We start from the raw sequence: 16,588 nt of genomic DNA on the forward strand, positions 1-16,588 counted from the left end.
TGAAGAAGCAACAGCGTGTCATCATTAATGGCTGTTTTAATCAAAGAAAGTAGCTCATCTGAAAAATATCAGAGAGATAAGAATTATCAGAAATGCAAAATAAATCTGGTTTTATCCCACCCACCTTATGCAGGTTTAAGATAAAATCATTAAAACCACAAATTGTAATTTTTAAGTTGTGTTTGTATATTTATTCTATAAGGAAATGAGCTACATCATGATAATTAGTGCATTTAAAACTGTATTTATATGGAATAGGTTCTTATTTTGGATGTTTTCTCTAAGCAGGGATAACCAGGTTTGAAGTCCACCTCAACTTTCTTACACTCCGAAATAATAAATAGTATAATAATAAAGATAAAATATATTTCACCCAAAGGGCCAAACAGCTGCTGCACATCTGCATGAGCTCTTGACATGGCCAGCTGTTTCTTACCCCTAAACACTAAAGATTTATTAACACCACAAACATTTTTAGAGTGGAGTTAGTGTCACTGTTAGCTAATATCTTTGCCAACCTGCCTGCTCCCAGTCCAGAGCTGTCCACCTAACAGCCATTACTCCAGTTGCATGTCAGTTTGCCCGCCCCAGTGTGCACCAGCCCGCGGCCAGAGGGACTGCAGCCAGGACTGCGTGGAGGGCTGCCAGTGCGACCAGGGCTACGTGCTCAACGGCAAGAGCTGCATCCTTTCTCAGAACTGTGGCTGCTATACCGATGGCACATACTATGAGGTCAGTCTCCCACCAAGCTCTATGTGCATGAATATATTATAAATGTTTAAATGTCTGGGTTATTTTGTGCAGTAGAAATATAGAAAGTATATAGAAAAATTTAACTAGACCTTTCTGGATCTATCAGTAAGTGCAACCATTAAGCTCTTAAAGTCCAAAATAAGTTGGAAGTTGCATGTAACCTTGGTTAAAACACTATTTGCAAATATAAAATCGTAAGAGTTTTTCTTTATTTTAGCCCAAGCAGCTTTTTTGGAACGCCGACTGCACCAAACGCTGCCAGTGCATTGGACGAAACCTGATCCAGTGCAATCCAAGGCGATGCAAGGCAGAGGAGGAGTGCACCCTCCGGTACGGGGTTCGGGGCTGCTTTGCCCGCCGCTCCCAGCAGTGCGTGGCATCAGGCGGCGGAGTGTTCAGGACATTCGACGGGGCATCGCTGCGACTGCCGGCCTCGTGCTCCTTCGTCCTGTCCACAAACTGTCACAAGCTGCCCGACCTCTCTTTCCAGCTCATTGCCAACTTTGATAAATGGAGCACGCCCAACCTCACCACCATCTCGCATGTCTACCTGTATATAAATGAGGAGAATATACTCATCTCTGGCAGCACTGTCAAGGTAAGAGGCTAGGTGAAGTAAAGCAGAAGATAAGCATAAAGAGACTGTGTAGCTGTCTAACTCTGTGACTTTGACACGTGCACGTTTATCCCAGGATTACTTGAATCATGTTTCTTATGGTTTCTCTTCTTAAATGTCGCAAGTTGTTTGAGTGAAACAATACTGAAGATAAGTTGTATTGGAAATGAGTATAATGGATATATTCTGCAAAGGATGTGAAATATGCCAGGTAGGAGAAAAAGAGGGAAGAGAAGATTTGTGGATGCAGTGAAGGAGGACATGCATGTTGGTGTGACAGTGGTGGATGCAAGGGATAGGTTGAGATGATCAGCTGTGCCGACTCCTTAAAGGAAGTAGCCAAAAAGAAGAAGAAAATCATTTACTTTAGTTTTTAGTAAACTTCCTCTGTAGCTTAGTGTCCTGGGTTGTTGGTTGTTGCTAGGCAGCCAGGTTCTGAGGAAAAAATAACCAATTTTTGCAACTTTGCCGTAAGAAAACTACTTTCAGCTACTTATTCATAAGCAGTCGTCACAGATCCAAAGGGGATTTGTTTATCTCTCCAGGATCGAACTGGGGATCGTTCACTTGTTAACTGAACGAGTAAATCACTACACGATGGAGCCACTTTGCACTAACTGTTGCTATTGCACAAGTTTGTTTTACTTTTTTCCATATTTGACATTAATTTCTGTATCTTTTCTTTTTTTCATCAGTGTCGTGATCTGAGACATTGATTTTAATCTTTAAAGCATTATCGGCCATTACCTGTGTTTCTGAATCATTATATAACATTAAATATATAAAATCATGGGAGGCCACTTTATTCAAACTGGTGTTTCAACCAGTTAAATGTTATTTATGTTTTGTTTTTGTCTTTACTGTGGTCACATTTAGAGAGCAAACTCTCCCACCCTTTCTGTGCACCTTTGGTGCCGACCAAATCAGCACGCCTAGATTACCTTCGTTACCAAGACGACACTGTGACCAAAAAAAGAAAAATATGATTATGGGATAATTGTACATGTTGAAACACAGTCAAAGATAGTCGTAACAGGTTATTAACTTTACACAGAAATATGCAGCCAACAACTTGGCCACATTATGGGGTGGCTGTAGCTCAGGCGGTAGAGCAGGTCAAGGTTGGTGGTTCGATTCCTGGCTTTCCTCTAGCATGCCAAATATCCTTGGGCAAGATACTAACCCCATGTTGTGTATGAATGTTACATAGGCAGTTCTTGTGTGATTGGGTGAATGAATTAGTTGTATAAAGCACTTTAAGTGCTCAGAGTAGAAAAGCGCTATATAAGAACCAGTCCATTTACCATTAGAGACCATAAAGTGACTAAAACCATCACACTATGAAATGGACACTCTATATACCGAGGTTTTTTTTTTTGCTTTTCATTTTCACCACAGTTTCTTCCTCTTTTAATCCTGCTTTAATAGAAAAATTGCCTCCATCAGGAGATTTCTCCTTTTTGTTTATGTGATCGAGTTACTGTGTGCTGGCCATATGGCTGCGGTCAAAGACGCTTTAATCAACCTCAACAAACAGATCGGATTCAAGTCTCTCTTTCTTTCCCAAATACTTGAAAAAGTTCCTGCAGCCCAATTTACCAATTACCTTGGCACTAATAGCCTATTATATCTCCTCCAGCTCTGGACTTAGGCCATGTCAGTCAGCTGTAAGTGCAGTCACAGAGGTAGCTAATGACTGATTGCTTTAAACTGCAGCTCCCACTGAGTCTTAATCCTGCCTGATCTGAGTGCGCCATCATTAACATTCATTAATTTTATTGACTGCCTTAAGAAGCATGTTGGCGTTAGTTCTAATGCCCTGAAGAGGCTCAGATTGTCACAATCTTTGCTTCGGACTGTCTCTGTTCTTTTTTGTTTTATCCTAACAGCCAATCTTTGTATAAGAATGAAATCAGCTTATACCAATGACAGCCCAATTTTGTTTCCCACTCATAGGTGATCATGTTTAAGCTTCAATGTCAGTAACATGGCAATGTATTTATGTTAATATAACTACAAAAACATGGGGAATGTACATCTTTGATTGTCTTGCAGAGTTTTTAAAATGCTGCCACATGGTGTTACCACTACTCATGCTATTATATACTCATTTTCACACATGCAGCCCTAAACTACAGGAAAGTTTTCTTAAACTACCTGGGCTGTAACTTTTAACTTCTTACTCAGATATTCTATCTTAAGGTTTGCAAGCCCCATACTAAAAAAACAAAACATGCTTAACATGAGCTGTTAGTTGTAAAGCTAATATTATATACATGATTTAGAAATGATCAAAAAATGCATTACTTGCATTTGGCTTCTTAGAGATGCTGTCTTTAGGACATAATGGATATCAGTTAGTGCTGACAATACATTTTACCCAGCATTACCCCTCCTAAATCCCCAAATGTAAGCAGAAAAAGGACATCTAAGTAGGAGTGCCTCCTGGATTTAAAATGGTTTAGTTTGAGGTGCTCTGTAGTTCAACAATCCTTCAATATGTTGAATTTTTAACTGTATAAACAGAAATATTTCAGTCTTTACTATCACATTTTAGATGAGCTAGTTCAGAAATAACAAGGAGTTTGAACTTTTTGTAGTCTAAGTGACCACAAACATGGGTGACTGCTTTGCTTTAATCTTCCAACCCACTTTGTATCAAATGGAAGAGTTGTCCCTTTATTTCTGTCCTTTCAAAATAAATTGATAAAAATATGTACCAGAGAGGCAACAAGAAGACAACCCCGAGAAAGGAAATGGTTTCACAGGCGTTGGTCACAGACCACAGCTTTCTGCTTATCCTTCCTGATCTTTTCTCTAGTTTTGCTTTTAGCTGGTGTCCTTTTTCCCTGCTGGTAGCATGAGATGACACGTGTTTCGCATTTAGGTTGTGCGCCGCTGCAAGAAAGTTGTTGTTGTGTCTCCAAACATGATTTCGAGGGTGTGGAGGAGATACCAGGAGATGGGTTGTTACACAAGCTAGACAAGGCCACAGGTGTACATCCACCCAGAAGCAGGGCTGGCATTTGCTCCGTTGTGCAATGAGGAGCGTGACAGTGGAAGTATCTAACAAAATGACCTCCAGCATGTTTCTGGCACTTGTTCCATGAGGGTGGCCTGACACACTCTAGTGGCAACTTTGCTAATGGAAGTTACAAATATAACTATAGTTCTGTGAATTCACAGATAACTGCCAATGGCAGGAAACTACGTAGATGGGTCTCCTCATGATCTGCGCAGGTCCGGAAATAAAATCGCGTGCATGATGTGTACACTACTGAAGCGTGTGTACTATAAATACTACGTGGTAGCTTACATCTGGTCTCTGGGAATCTTCTCACACTGAGACGTTTTTAGCCGCCAGCAGGTCTGACAGTCATCCTGGAATTCAGAGAATCATAGTTACCTTTGTAACTTCTGTTCTGATTCATTCCCCCCTGTCTGCCAGTGGGAGTAAACAATGCAGATGACTTGTACCAGTACTGTCACAAGGAACAACTTCCTGGTCAGCCAGCAGCAGAACAGCTGAAGCTAATGTGGGCTCTGAGGCCACATTAAGCTAGTAGAACCTAGCAAATGTGAAAGACGCTGCCCGGGATGCCACTGTTCACCAAGTAAAACACCACTCATTGACACCCAGTGTGGCCACACCGCTGATACAGTGGCAACTAACACCAGAATGGACCAGTGTATTTGCTGCTATCTGCACCTGTTTTACTGAGTTCCTCCTGTTCTTCCCATTATAACATATAGAGAGCTGCTCTAATCATCTGTATGGATGCCTTCCATACTGCACTGGAACCATGAAATTATTCACTAAAATTGACAACAAATGTATTAAATAGTGAAACAATTAAATGTGTCATTAAATATATACAATAGGAATTAAATCATTTTTTAAAAAGTTTAAATGAAATAAATTAAATGTATGTATTTCGTTAATTAGCTAATTCCAATTTAAATTCATTAACACATTTAATTAATTATTTAATGATGTATTTATTTAACGCATTTTAGCACTCGAGGCCCTCCGTAGCCTTAATGCTGGTTACTTAAATAAAAATTTCTTGTGTCCCGAGTCAAAAATCTACATGTGTCTGCCTCTCCTGTCCTCACAGGTTAATGGCACACCAGTATCCGTACCATTTGTAACAGGGCTGATGACACGCCTGTCCACATCTGAGGGCTTCATTGTCATCGACACACCCCAGGACATCCAGGTTCGCTACAACCACTTTAACACCCTGAGCATCACAATGGGCCAGCGGCTCCAGAACAAGGTGTGCGGCCTTTGTGGGAATTTCAATGGGGACCCCAATGATGACTACATCACCTCAAGGGGCAAGCCGGCTGTCAGCGCCCTGGAGCTGGCACAGAGCTGGAAGACCAACGGCATGCAGAACAGGTAGATGAGGCTCACAGATGGGGAGGAATTTACGGTCCATATAACCAGTTCTTGTAAAAACCTTTGGCTGTTATCCCCAAAATATAAAAGGAAAAGTTAAGGTTACCTAATCCATAAGCCATGCGTCTGCAAGCATGTGCATGTCTTAAACCCTGGATATTAACTGGCTGTTGCTAAAACATATCACTTGTGCAAATCATTTATACAGATAATAGCAAACGGAGCAATTCTAACAGGGCCTTTGCTCCTTCTTTGCTCGCGTCCTAATACCTTTGACAGCTGGATTTTGGTCTTTCTCCTCTAGTTGTGATGAGACCCAGTACGTGGCTTTGGCTCAGTCCTGTGACAACTCGGCCATCCTGGCTCTACAGAGTGAAGATGCCTGTCAGAAGCTCACCCAGCTCAAAGGCTTCTTCCAGCCATGCCACGGCCTGCTGGATCCCCGTCCTTTCTACCAGTCCTGCTACCTGGATGGCTGCTACAATCATCGCAAGGCTCAGGTCTGTGGATCACTAGCTGCCTATGCAGAAGCCTGCCGGTCCATGGGCACCCTCACGACCAAGTGGATCACCCAAGAGAACTGCTGTAAGGGCACCGTGAACTTCTCTCAGACTCAATGCCCACTGTGGAAATAAACACAACTTTGCACTTTACACAAATATAAACCAGCGCTAATGCTGAATTTACCAGACGTACTAAAAGTGAAAGTATTGGGTCTCATATATTATTGATTCACACATTATGAGCTTAGTTTGCTAAGATTTCCAGATTGCTTTCCATCAAGACCACTGTGTTACTACGATGAGACGTGAAATGTAAATTTGTTTGACTGCTTTGTCAGTATTAGATACGTGCATGTTCTTAAAAACTTTGTGCCTTCATCTGTGTGACAGTTAACATTGTGTGTGGACCTGTCTTTAGCAGAATGGATCTATGACCCCTGTGCAGGAGAGATCTGCACAAACTTCACCTGTGAGCTGGAGAATGGAGGCGATCTGTGTGGCTGTCCGGAGTTACCCACCAACTCTGAAGGTGAGTGCTTCATCCAGCTGCAATCACTCAGTTTTAAATATCTGACACTCTCCGTGTTACTTGATTAGCCATACATTTTAAAAGCTATTAAAAAATACTTTTTTATTTAATCATGGCTATGGTGAAATACATGGCTAACGTGAAATACATGTTTTTGCAACATGCAAAAACATGTATTTCATGTCGATGTTTGTTAGGCGAGGATGACATCATCCAAGCGGAGGTGACCTGTAAGCATGCTCAGATGGAGGTTTCCATCTCCAAGTGTAAGCTCTTCCAGCTGGGCTTTGAACGGGAAGATGTCCGGATCAACGACGAGCACTGCGCTGGCATTGAGGGAGAGGACTTCATCTCCTTCCACATTAACAACACTAAGGGACACTGCGGTTCCATTGTACAGGTCAGTTTGCAATCGTCTGTGTTCCAGCGTGTTCGTCATCACTTTCGAAATGTGATAAAGCTCCCCGCATCTCAGTTTGGATCCTTTTAGACACTACAATGTAGTCGTCAACACGATCTACCAGGGGTCTCAAACTCCAGTCCTCGAGGGCCGGTGTCCTGAAACACCGGCCCTCATGAATCAAATGGCAATTCAGCCATTTGATTCATGTTACAGCAGCTCATGAGTGAATGAACATGGTGCAATAAAAGTACTTTAAGAAGTAAATTTTTCCAAACACTTACATTTACTGTATTTTCCGGACTATAAGGCGCACTTAAAATCCTTTAATTTTCTCAAAAATCGACAGTGCGCCTTATGTATGAATTCTGGTTGTGCTTACTGATCTCGAACCGATTTTATGTGCTATATGGCGCTCAAAAATCTGTTAAAAAATGTTTTAGTAGACTTTGACTTTGGTAAGCTACGAAGCCGCACTGCTTGATGGATTGTCGGAGCATTGCGGCTACCGTAGTCAGGAGCCTCACGAGTAATCTGGGTCCTAAACTCCGTCGGCTTCAGGTCCCAAAGTCAAAGGGCAGGGATAGCTCAGTAGGTAGAGTGGTGGCCCCATGATCGGAAGGTCGGGGGTTCGACTCCACTGAATGGCTACCCTGAGGTACCCCTGAGCAAGGTACCGTCCCTACACACTGCTCCCCGGGCGCTGCACTGGTGGCTGCCCACTGCTTCACTGGGTGAATGGGTTAAATGCAGAGGAACTATTTCCCTATGGGGACTAACACGCACACTTTTTTAAACGAACACTGCGACATCACTGAGAGTTAAAAACTGTCTAAATTCTTTCATCTGTAATAAAATGATCAGCATTGCTGCTTTACCAGGTTTAACAATTAAGCTTAACATCCAGGCATCCATGAAAACAGAATTTATTAAATTTAACAGAGTTAGAAGTTAGCAGGAAGTTAGCAGGAAGTTAGCTCGCTAGTTTCCACCTAAACATAATGTAGCATGTTCTGACTGAGAGATTTCTGAAAAAAAATTCAAACTTACAGCTCCGCTATCACTTCCAACATAAATGAAGACAGAAAACTAAACAGCAGTGACGTTTGTAGGGTTGCTACATGGTGGCTAGCGACACAGCTATGTTAGCATAATATAAACACAGTGAAGCTAGAGGATGAATGCTAACTTTTTCCACTCAATAAAAGTTAACAGGAGAGTTCCCGATGGTTAGCAACAAATGCAATCACATGGCAGGATGCTGTAAACAGACCAAACTTCAGTCAGGAGAACAACTGAGATAATCCATCCACAATACGAGGTTAGTCATTAATGTACTGCAACAATGCGGGAATAGAGCAGCTGCAAGAGAATTCAGCTATAGTGAATCAATGGTACGGAAGTGGAGGCAAGAAGAAGAATGAGTTGAGTAAAGTTTGATTATCTGACTGTTTTGTTTCACTTAATGCACCTTATAATCCGGTGCGTCTTATGGTCAGAAAAATACGGTACTTAAATTTAGTTGATTAGGGTTAGGGGTTGACATTTCAGCATGCAGTTAAGTTCTATATTCTTGCTAATGACCTACTAATTTTATTCAGGTGTGTTGCACCAGGGTCACATGGAAAAGTTTCGGGACACTGGCCCTCGAGGACTGGAGTTTGAGACCCCTGGTCTACACTATCTTGGAAGCAACATTTACAGCATTTTAACTGAAACTGCCACAACACGTGCCAATGAATAATTTTGTCACTGCTAGCTGGCTGGCTAGGTGGCACTGGCACAGACAACCTACCCCCTTCCTACTGGCTGAAAATTGTTTGGTAGACCCGCCCCTTCGATTGTCTACCCCTGCTCATCAGTGTAAAAGATCTTATGCACTCCAAATTTGATATCCACTTGTGGGAAGATTGGCAACTCATGAATGTGTTCCTCATGTGAATAATATTTTTCACTTTAAAGTGATCAACAGAGTCTTATAACTTCCTCAGATTGATGTTGCTTCTTTATATTTATTGCTGATGTCAAATTTTCTGCTTTTATAGACGTGCGTTAGCAGCTCCTGGCTCTTAAATCCTCATAATTCTGGCTAATTCTGGCTAATGTTTTTGGTGAATAAATTATTATTTAATAATTTAATTATTATTATTATTACTAAATGATTAGTTTTTATGATGTCTTCTGTCTGTACGATGTTTTACATTTTTTTGTATGGGTGAAATCAAAAGCAGCAGCTAGGATAATTTGTTCCTTTAATGTAGAAATTTGAAATTATGAGTCACCTACGCTTTATTTCTCTTACAGTCCAACGGCACACACATCATGTATAAAAACACTGTGTGGATAGAAAGTGTGAACAACACTGGGAACATCATCACCAGAGACAAGACCATCAACGTGGAGTTTTCCTGCGCCTATGAGCTGGACCTGAAGATCTCACTGGAGACTGTCCTCAAACCCATGCTCAGGTCAGGCAGCAGAACACAAATATGCACCGACAAGTGTGACACAACGGCTCAACGCTTGGATAGTCATTTCTTTTTCCTTTTTTCTCCAGCGTCATTAACCTCACCCTACCGACCCAGGAAGGAAACTTCATTACCAAGATGGCTCTGTATAAAAACTCCTCGTACCGCCATCCATACAGAGAGGGGGAGGTGGTGCTCAGCACTCGAGACATCCTGTACGTAGGCGTTTTTGTGGAAGGAGCGGATGAAAACCAGCTCATCCTTATAGTGAATATGTGCTGGGCCACGCCGTCGCGCTACAGCAGTGATCGACTCCGCTACATCATCATTGAGAGAGGGTGAGGTTTATTTAGTCCTGGACCAAAAATGCTCAAAAGAGAGGTGGGAAAAAAAAGATTTTATTTTATGTTTTAAACTCAACCATTTTTTTTGACCTTCTTTTTCTCTTAATGTAATCCAAGATGAAGTTGAGGTGTGATCGGTGTAAAGTATGTAGCTCTTTATGAAGCCTATGGGTTCACTACAGTCTGCTGCTTTAAGATGACCTTTATAGTCTGATCCACACATTTTGAGAAAAAGAACATGAAGTAATAAATACAGTCACTGTGCATGCCCTTTGCACGCCCTCACTGTGCCGGCAGTGTCTCTGGGTACTTCCTCAACAGGCCACGCCACGGCATGTTAGTTAAATTGTTTTTTCTAAATTTACGTGAGGTAGATAATGTGCTTGAGGTGTTTAGAATAAAGCACTATGGATGTCACGGCCCAACGGTTTTGCATTATTTTTCGATTCCTTCTTTATTGTTGTAACTTTTGGGTTCCTGTTTAATCTATTACTGTTTTATTATTGTAGTAGTAAGTGTTGTTTCTAGTGATATTATTATAATTATTATTATACGATTGTAAAGTCTTTGATCCCTACTTTTACTATATAGTAATTCTAGTCCATAGTCCTTCTGTCCGCGTCTTCTAAACTCGGTGATTAGTATTTGTCTTTTGTTCACGTCCTGCTTCATTTTGAAGCCTGAGTATCTGTTTATGCCCTGCATTACTTTTACTTCCTTCCCCTCTTTTTTGTATTAATAACTTTGTCTTTCTGTGTTCCCCTTGAATTAGTTCATCCAGGTTTAGCATGTCTTCTAAACCCTCCCTGCGTCAGTTACGGTTGTTGTTCCTTTCCTGCTTTAGTTTTGCATCTTTCCTGTATGACTTTTCACCTGTTTCCAAGGAACACTACTTCCATGACTATTTATACACACTCAAGAGTTATCTCCTTAGTCATGTATGTGTATAAATAGTCCTGCCCTCTACTTTGTCTTAATTGTGTCATCTATCTGGTCATGCGGGTACTTCTTAGTTATACACGCATGCTCGGGTCTTTGTCATGCCTTTTGTGCTTTGCATTTGTGATCAGTGTTTGTACTCCCTTTTAAGACTTTGTTTAGTTTGGATGTTGACATTATCCATATTAAAAGCTCACCTTTTGTTGACCGTTCTGCCTCCCAAGTCCCACAACCACCTTCTTGACTACAGCACATTTAATATCTTGCTTATTCTAGGTGCCCAAACATTAAGGACAATACCATTGGCATGGCAGAGAATGGCGTATCACTCACCTGCCGCTTTCACGTCACCGTCTTCAAGTTCATCGGGGATTACGATGAAGTCCACCTGCACTGTGACGTTTCTCTGTGCGACTCAGAGACGAACGCCTGCAAAGTGGTGAGTAAATCAAGAAGAGCAATAAAAATCAGAAAGCGTCCTGCTGTGTGTTTGGGTGTTGATGTATCAATGAACTGTGTGTGCAGAACTGTCCACATAAGAGAAGAATGTACTCAGAGGACAGTGACCATAAAGAGCACATACTGTCTGTTGGACCCATAAGAAGAAGAGGTGAGCATAGTTTTAGATAGAAAATAGCTTATTGGGTAAAATACACGCTTTAGAGTTTATTGTTTAAGTAATCTATGGAAAAACAAAAAGCCGTAGGTTAGCTTCTGATGTGTTTTCAGAGTCTGACTGGTGTGAGGAGAACAATGGAGGCTGTGAGCAAATCTGCACCAGTAAGGCCGCTGGGCCCATCTGCAGCTGTGTGACTGGGATGCTGCAAAGAGATGGGAAGAGCTGCCGGGGTAAGGACAAAAATACCTAATTTTAAGGTTTTTTTTCCCACCTTATTGAATCATAGCATGACCTAAACCGCGGCAATATCAGCCCCAGAAAAACAGAAACTACACACGAGGGTCACCAAGCAGGTTTTGCATGTTTCTCAATAGTTTACAGTTTCCATCATGTTTCACACAATTGGAGTGATTGAAGCAAAGCTAATAAAGTTTAAGTGTTGTAGATACAGCCACTACACACTTTATTAAGTAAACCTTGTAAGTACCAGATTGGACCCCTTATGCCTTCAGAACTGCTTTTATCCATGATGTCAATCTCCACCACAATGTGCTCTACTGGACTGAGATCCGGCGAATGTGGAGGCCCTTTGAATACAGAGAACTCACGTGCCGTGTCCCTTTATAACCACAGTGCCCGTGGTCAAAAAGGAACGGCATGGTCAGCAGCAAACGGTGCCAAGAATATGTCCCTTCTTCTCTGAATTCTGGCATCATCAAGGTTTTTCCAGCTAGAGAAATGCCACTCACTGGAAATTGTATCTTTTTCAGACTGTTTCTCTGTAAACTCTAGAACTGCTTGTGTGGGAAAATCCCAGCTTATCAGCAGTCTCTGAATAATCAGACCAGTCTGGCACCGACAACCACACCCCATTCAGTCACTTCAGTCACCTTTCTTCCCCATTCTGATGCTCAGTTTAAACTTCAGCAGGTTGTTTGATTCATGTCTGCATGACTAAATATAATGAGTTCCTGCCGTGTGATTAAATAATTAGACATTTGCATTAATAAGCAGTTGAACGTTGCAACTAAAAAAGTGGGCAAGTTTCTGTGCATTAAATCATAAAATTTAGGGCGTTCAACTTAATTATTAGTTAATTGATTGGTTCATATGAATTCCATATATTTATAACTCTTGTAGCTTTTGCATGCTGCACACAAACTAAACTGGTAATTTGTAAAAACCAGTAGCATTAAGACAGTATTTCCACCACATGCACATTTCACAAATGTTGTCATACTCCCTTCTTTTTTTCCAGCCGTGAGCTCAAGCAGTAACATCACACCTGCGATTCCTCTGCTGAGCGTCAGCGCTGCGATCTCCATGCTCCTGGCTCACCTTCACACTCTTCTCCTCTCCTAACGCTCTGTGAGCTAAGAGAAGGCAATAAATGACAAAGATAAAACACACAAAAAGACTTGAATATGCACAAAGTATCATCATTGATTAGCCAGTAGAGCAGCTGTGTTTCAGCCAGAAAGTCAAGACAGAATATACTGTACACCGACTAATTTTTGTCTCCACATTTCATTGATAAAAGGTAAGTCAGTTTTCTAGATACATGGACAGTCAGTCAGTTTCACTGCTTTGTTGTGTTTTTCTTCATCCCCATCTGCTCCCTCATTTACATTTATCAGGACTCCCACTGTTTATCACTCACCTAAAGCCACTATGTGTAGATGTTTTCATGTGATTATAACATATTTTTACAAATTTCTTTATAGGAAATTAACATATTATGCATGCTACCACCAGATGGTGCCAAAGAAAGTAATTTTCCAATCCTAGACATACAAACTTGAAGGTACAACAGCTAAAATCACACAGTGATGTTTATGGAAAGACAATGGCTAAATTAAAAAGAAACAGTAATATAACTGATTAGTTAAAGAGGCATAATTGTAAATCATCAGGGAATGTGAAATGTGATCCCACCTGTTTGTATTTATACCTGATATTATTCTACAGTCACACTAAGGAAAGCAGTGGCTGGAGATCACGACTGTGTGCAATGAACTTGCGATTTTTTTTTTGCCATTGAAATTGTTGCTTCAAAGACAGGATCGGGTCTATGACCACTTAGTCAGATGCCATCTTTAAAATGACCTTAGTGTAACAATAAGACGACGTCAGTCTGCTATCGTTCAATTGAATGCACTCAAACTGGCAACTGCATTCAGTCTGTTTGTGATAATATAGTGATTATGAATCAATCTGCTGCAAATCGCATTCAAATCAAACTTATATTAATCAGAAATTCCCACTAACTACACTCCTCCATAAATGGTGACGTAGCTGCTGCTTATAACCAGAATACAACTAGTTGATTACAGCGTGCTAGCAATTTGTCTGTGTTTGCAAACTTTTACCAATCTGTCTGAGAGCGATCGGTTGCTTGGAGACAGGTTGCCTCCCACCAGGCAATGTTTGCAACTACCTTGCAATAGAAAATTAACTATATGTTTGCACTAAGTAGTTGCAAGTAAAACGTAAAAAAAGCAACAAAACACAGCAGTAATCAGGCAACCATCAGTTTTGACTGTTTTTACTCTAGTGTGAGCTATTCATAAATCCCATTCTGTCCAAACTGTGATCAGATCTTAATGAGTAGGTGGGGTGCAACAACTAGAAACCCTCATGATTGTGATTTAATTGATTTACAGAGCCATCAAAATGTAAACATCAAACTATTTTATTATTAATTTATGAATAAATTACATTTAAATGACTGTAAATTTCCTGTTTCTCAGTGGAGAGGTTTATTAAAGTTACCTTTTATATTTTAAACTGATAATCAGATGAAACAAAAAAGTAAAATAGAAACTTTTAATTTGAAATTTTTTTTAATTAAATTACATTTTAAAACCAAGCAGTTAATAGTTATTGTGCTGACTTGACGTCATTCAGGGGTCACAAGGTCACATATTCATGACATTTGGATCGAAATGGGAAAGAAGCTTGTTTATAAGTACCATAAACTATAAATAAAAGATGGGCATGGCAAAGTCCAGTCTTTGAAACCTTGAACTGAGGATTTGCCGCCTTGGTGTGGTGAGACTGGGTGTGAGGACTGAAGGGTGGAGCTGACCGAAAAACCAAAGTGCTTTATGTTCGTGGGCTCGCTGATCCCATGTTGGGCCTGACCTAAAGCATACCCTGGTCTGAAAACCATCCAGAAACAGTAGCCCCTTCCTGACGCTTAAGCTTAAACTCCCTGGGCTTCACTTTTATACTCAGCCTGAGGTTGGCGCTACTCTGCTACTCATGTGATTGTGTACTTTCATTTAGTATTTTGAGAGTCTCCCCAAAAGTATGATGCTGTTTTATGGACTTTACGGCTCAGGTGTGACTTTTTGATGAGAAGCTTAAGAGAGGAAGAAGAGCTGAGGTTACTGTATGTAACATTTAAACATGCTGTTTCTTTAAAAAATGGCAAAACTGTACAGATTTCATTAAGAAACTGGCAACTGAGCATCTGCAGATCTGTGTCAGAGTGCAAACCTTTACCCAGAAACGAGCGAACAAACTTTATCTTATATAATTGCTTCCTAACTGTGCGGTTTATTGCTCTAAACCAATAAAACCTACAGCAGGTTATGGCTGAAAAGGAGGTTAGGGATTATCTAAGAAGAAAACTGTGTGAAAGGGTGATGCATTGTGAAGTGAAGTATTTATGTGTGAAGTATCTGTTTAAAATGTTAATCAGCCACAACATTAAAACCACCCGCCTGATGTTGTGCACAGATCTGACTCGCTGCACCTCAGGGGGCGCCCTCTAGTGCCTGGCAATGGGACTTTGACTCCTTTGGCGTCTGTATGCTTTCGAGTGGGGCTACCATGGATTAGAACCGCAGTCTGTCCTAAACCTTAAAAAGTTGCTTTGTTGCCTAAATTTAACCAAACTGCAATTGACAGTTAATTTTTTCTTAAAGAAACCCAAAGTTTCCCATCAAAAAATTGCATTTTAACTAGTTGATCAATATTTTTCACTTCACCTGCGTGAGTGGTTTTGATGATGTTGCTTTACTGGTGTAATTTTTTACCTTTTTATGTTAGTACCCAGGATGAGGGGGACAGGGGATGAGTTTAGCTGTGCCATTAAAAACCCAATTTTCGTGTCATTTCTGAACTAATTAGTTTCGGTCTTCTCGTGCTTTTCAGTGTACTTTCTAACACTCATTGCATGAATTCAGTTTGAGGAGTGGAGCAGGTGTCGGATAGTTTATCTGCAGCTCACAGTCAGCTGCTTTTAAAGGTTTAAATGTCAATAAACGTCAACCACACATCTTACAGATCCTTCAAAGTTCTTCCAAACGCTGACACTTTGGTGCAGTTACACAAAATAAAAAGCAAACAGAGTAGTTGTTGCCTTTTGTGTACAAATGTACAGTCCTGGTCAGTTTGGTGGTTTGTGTCATCGCTGACCTTTTTAAATAATCGGTATCTTTTTTGTGTGTGTTGTTTAAAACTAAGTGACTAAAGAGGTGTTTTATTCTTTGAGAGCAGCACCACCCTGCTATAAATAAATGAAGACGTTCTCAAAGTCAGTGTGAGTCACGCATTATTTCATGCAGAACATGCAGCCCTGCGAGAGAGCTCGGGGTTACGAAGCAGAGCTCTTCATTTGCTGGTCAGAGGCGACACTTACTCATAAACACAGCATTAAAACATCACTTGTCACCTGAAAAGAAATTTGAAAGGCTACATTTTTGGTTGTGTTTCACTGTAAAGTTATTCCTGACGCTGAGTAAACATCCACTCCAAGCTGCTGTCTCCTAGCAACAAGCTCCAGCTACAATTAAGTGATGTGTCATCCAGTCCTCACTCATGACTGTGCCAGTGTCAGGATCTGTTTAAATTCTTTCCACAGTGCAGGGAGTCGCTCCTTTGAAGGATTTCTGTTCGCTGTCGTCATCCGCCGACTGTCAGTGACATCTCACTGCAGCTGACTGTTAATGAGGATGTAGGCGGATGGAGGAAGGTGAGGCTGCAGCGGTCAAACGAGTTGGGCA

General features: G+C 41.0%; 1 protein-coding gene across 1 annotated transcript in view; it reads left to right on the forward strand.

Moving 5' to 3' along the window:
- tecta (tectorin alpha) overlaps positions 1-16,123 on the forward strand; it is a 29,726-nt gene extending 13,603 nt beyond the window's left edge. Inside the window, exons 12-23 of the mRNA XM_026181511.2 lie at positions 533-732; positions 971-1,351; positions 5,488-5,774; positions 6,079-6,359; positions 6,696-6,806; positions 7,004-7,206; positions 9,511-9,674; positions 9,764-10,012; positions 11,234-11,396; positions 11,483-11,567; positions 11,687-11,806; positions 12,835-16,123. Coding sequence (XP_026037296.2) covers positions 533-732; positions 971-1,351; positions 5,488-5,774; positions 6,079-6,359; positions 6,696-6,806; positions 7,004-7,206; positions 9,511-9,674; positions 9,764-10,012; positions 11,234-11,396; positions 11,483-11,567; positions 11,687-11,806; positions 12,835-12,938 — 2,348 coding nt within the window. The 3' untranslated portion in view covers positions 12,939-16,123. The remainder of the gene's footprint in view (positions 1-532; positions 733-970; positions 1,352-5,487; positions 5,775-6,078; positions 6,360-6,695; positions 6,807-7,003; positions 7,207-9,510; positions 9,675-9,763; positions 10,013-11,233; positions 11,397-11,482; positions 11,568-11,686; positions 11,807-12,834) is intronic.
- The last annotated feature ends 465 nt before the right edge of the window (positions 16,124-16,588 follow it).

This window comes from Astatotilapia calliptera, chromosome 10 (assembly GCF_964374335.1).
Source record: "Astatotilapia calliptera chromosome 10, fAstCal68.1, whole genome shotgun sequence".
Taxonomy (NCBI): domain Eukaryota; kingdom Metazoa; phylum Chordata; class Actinopteri; order Cichliformes; family Cichlidae; genus Astatotilapia; species Astatotilapia calliptera.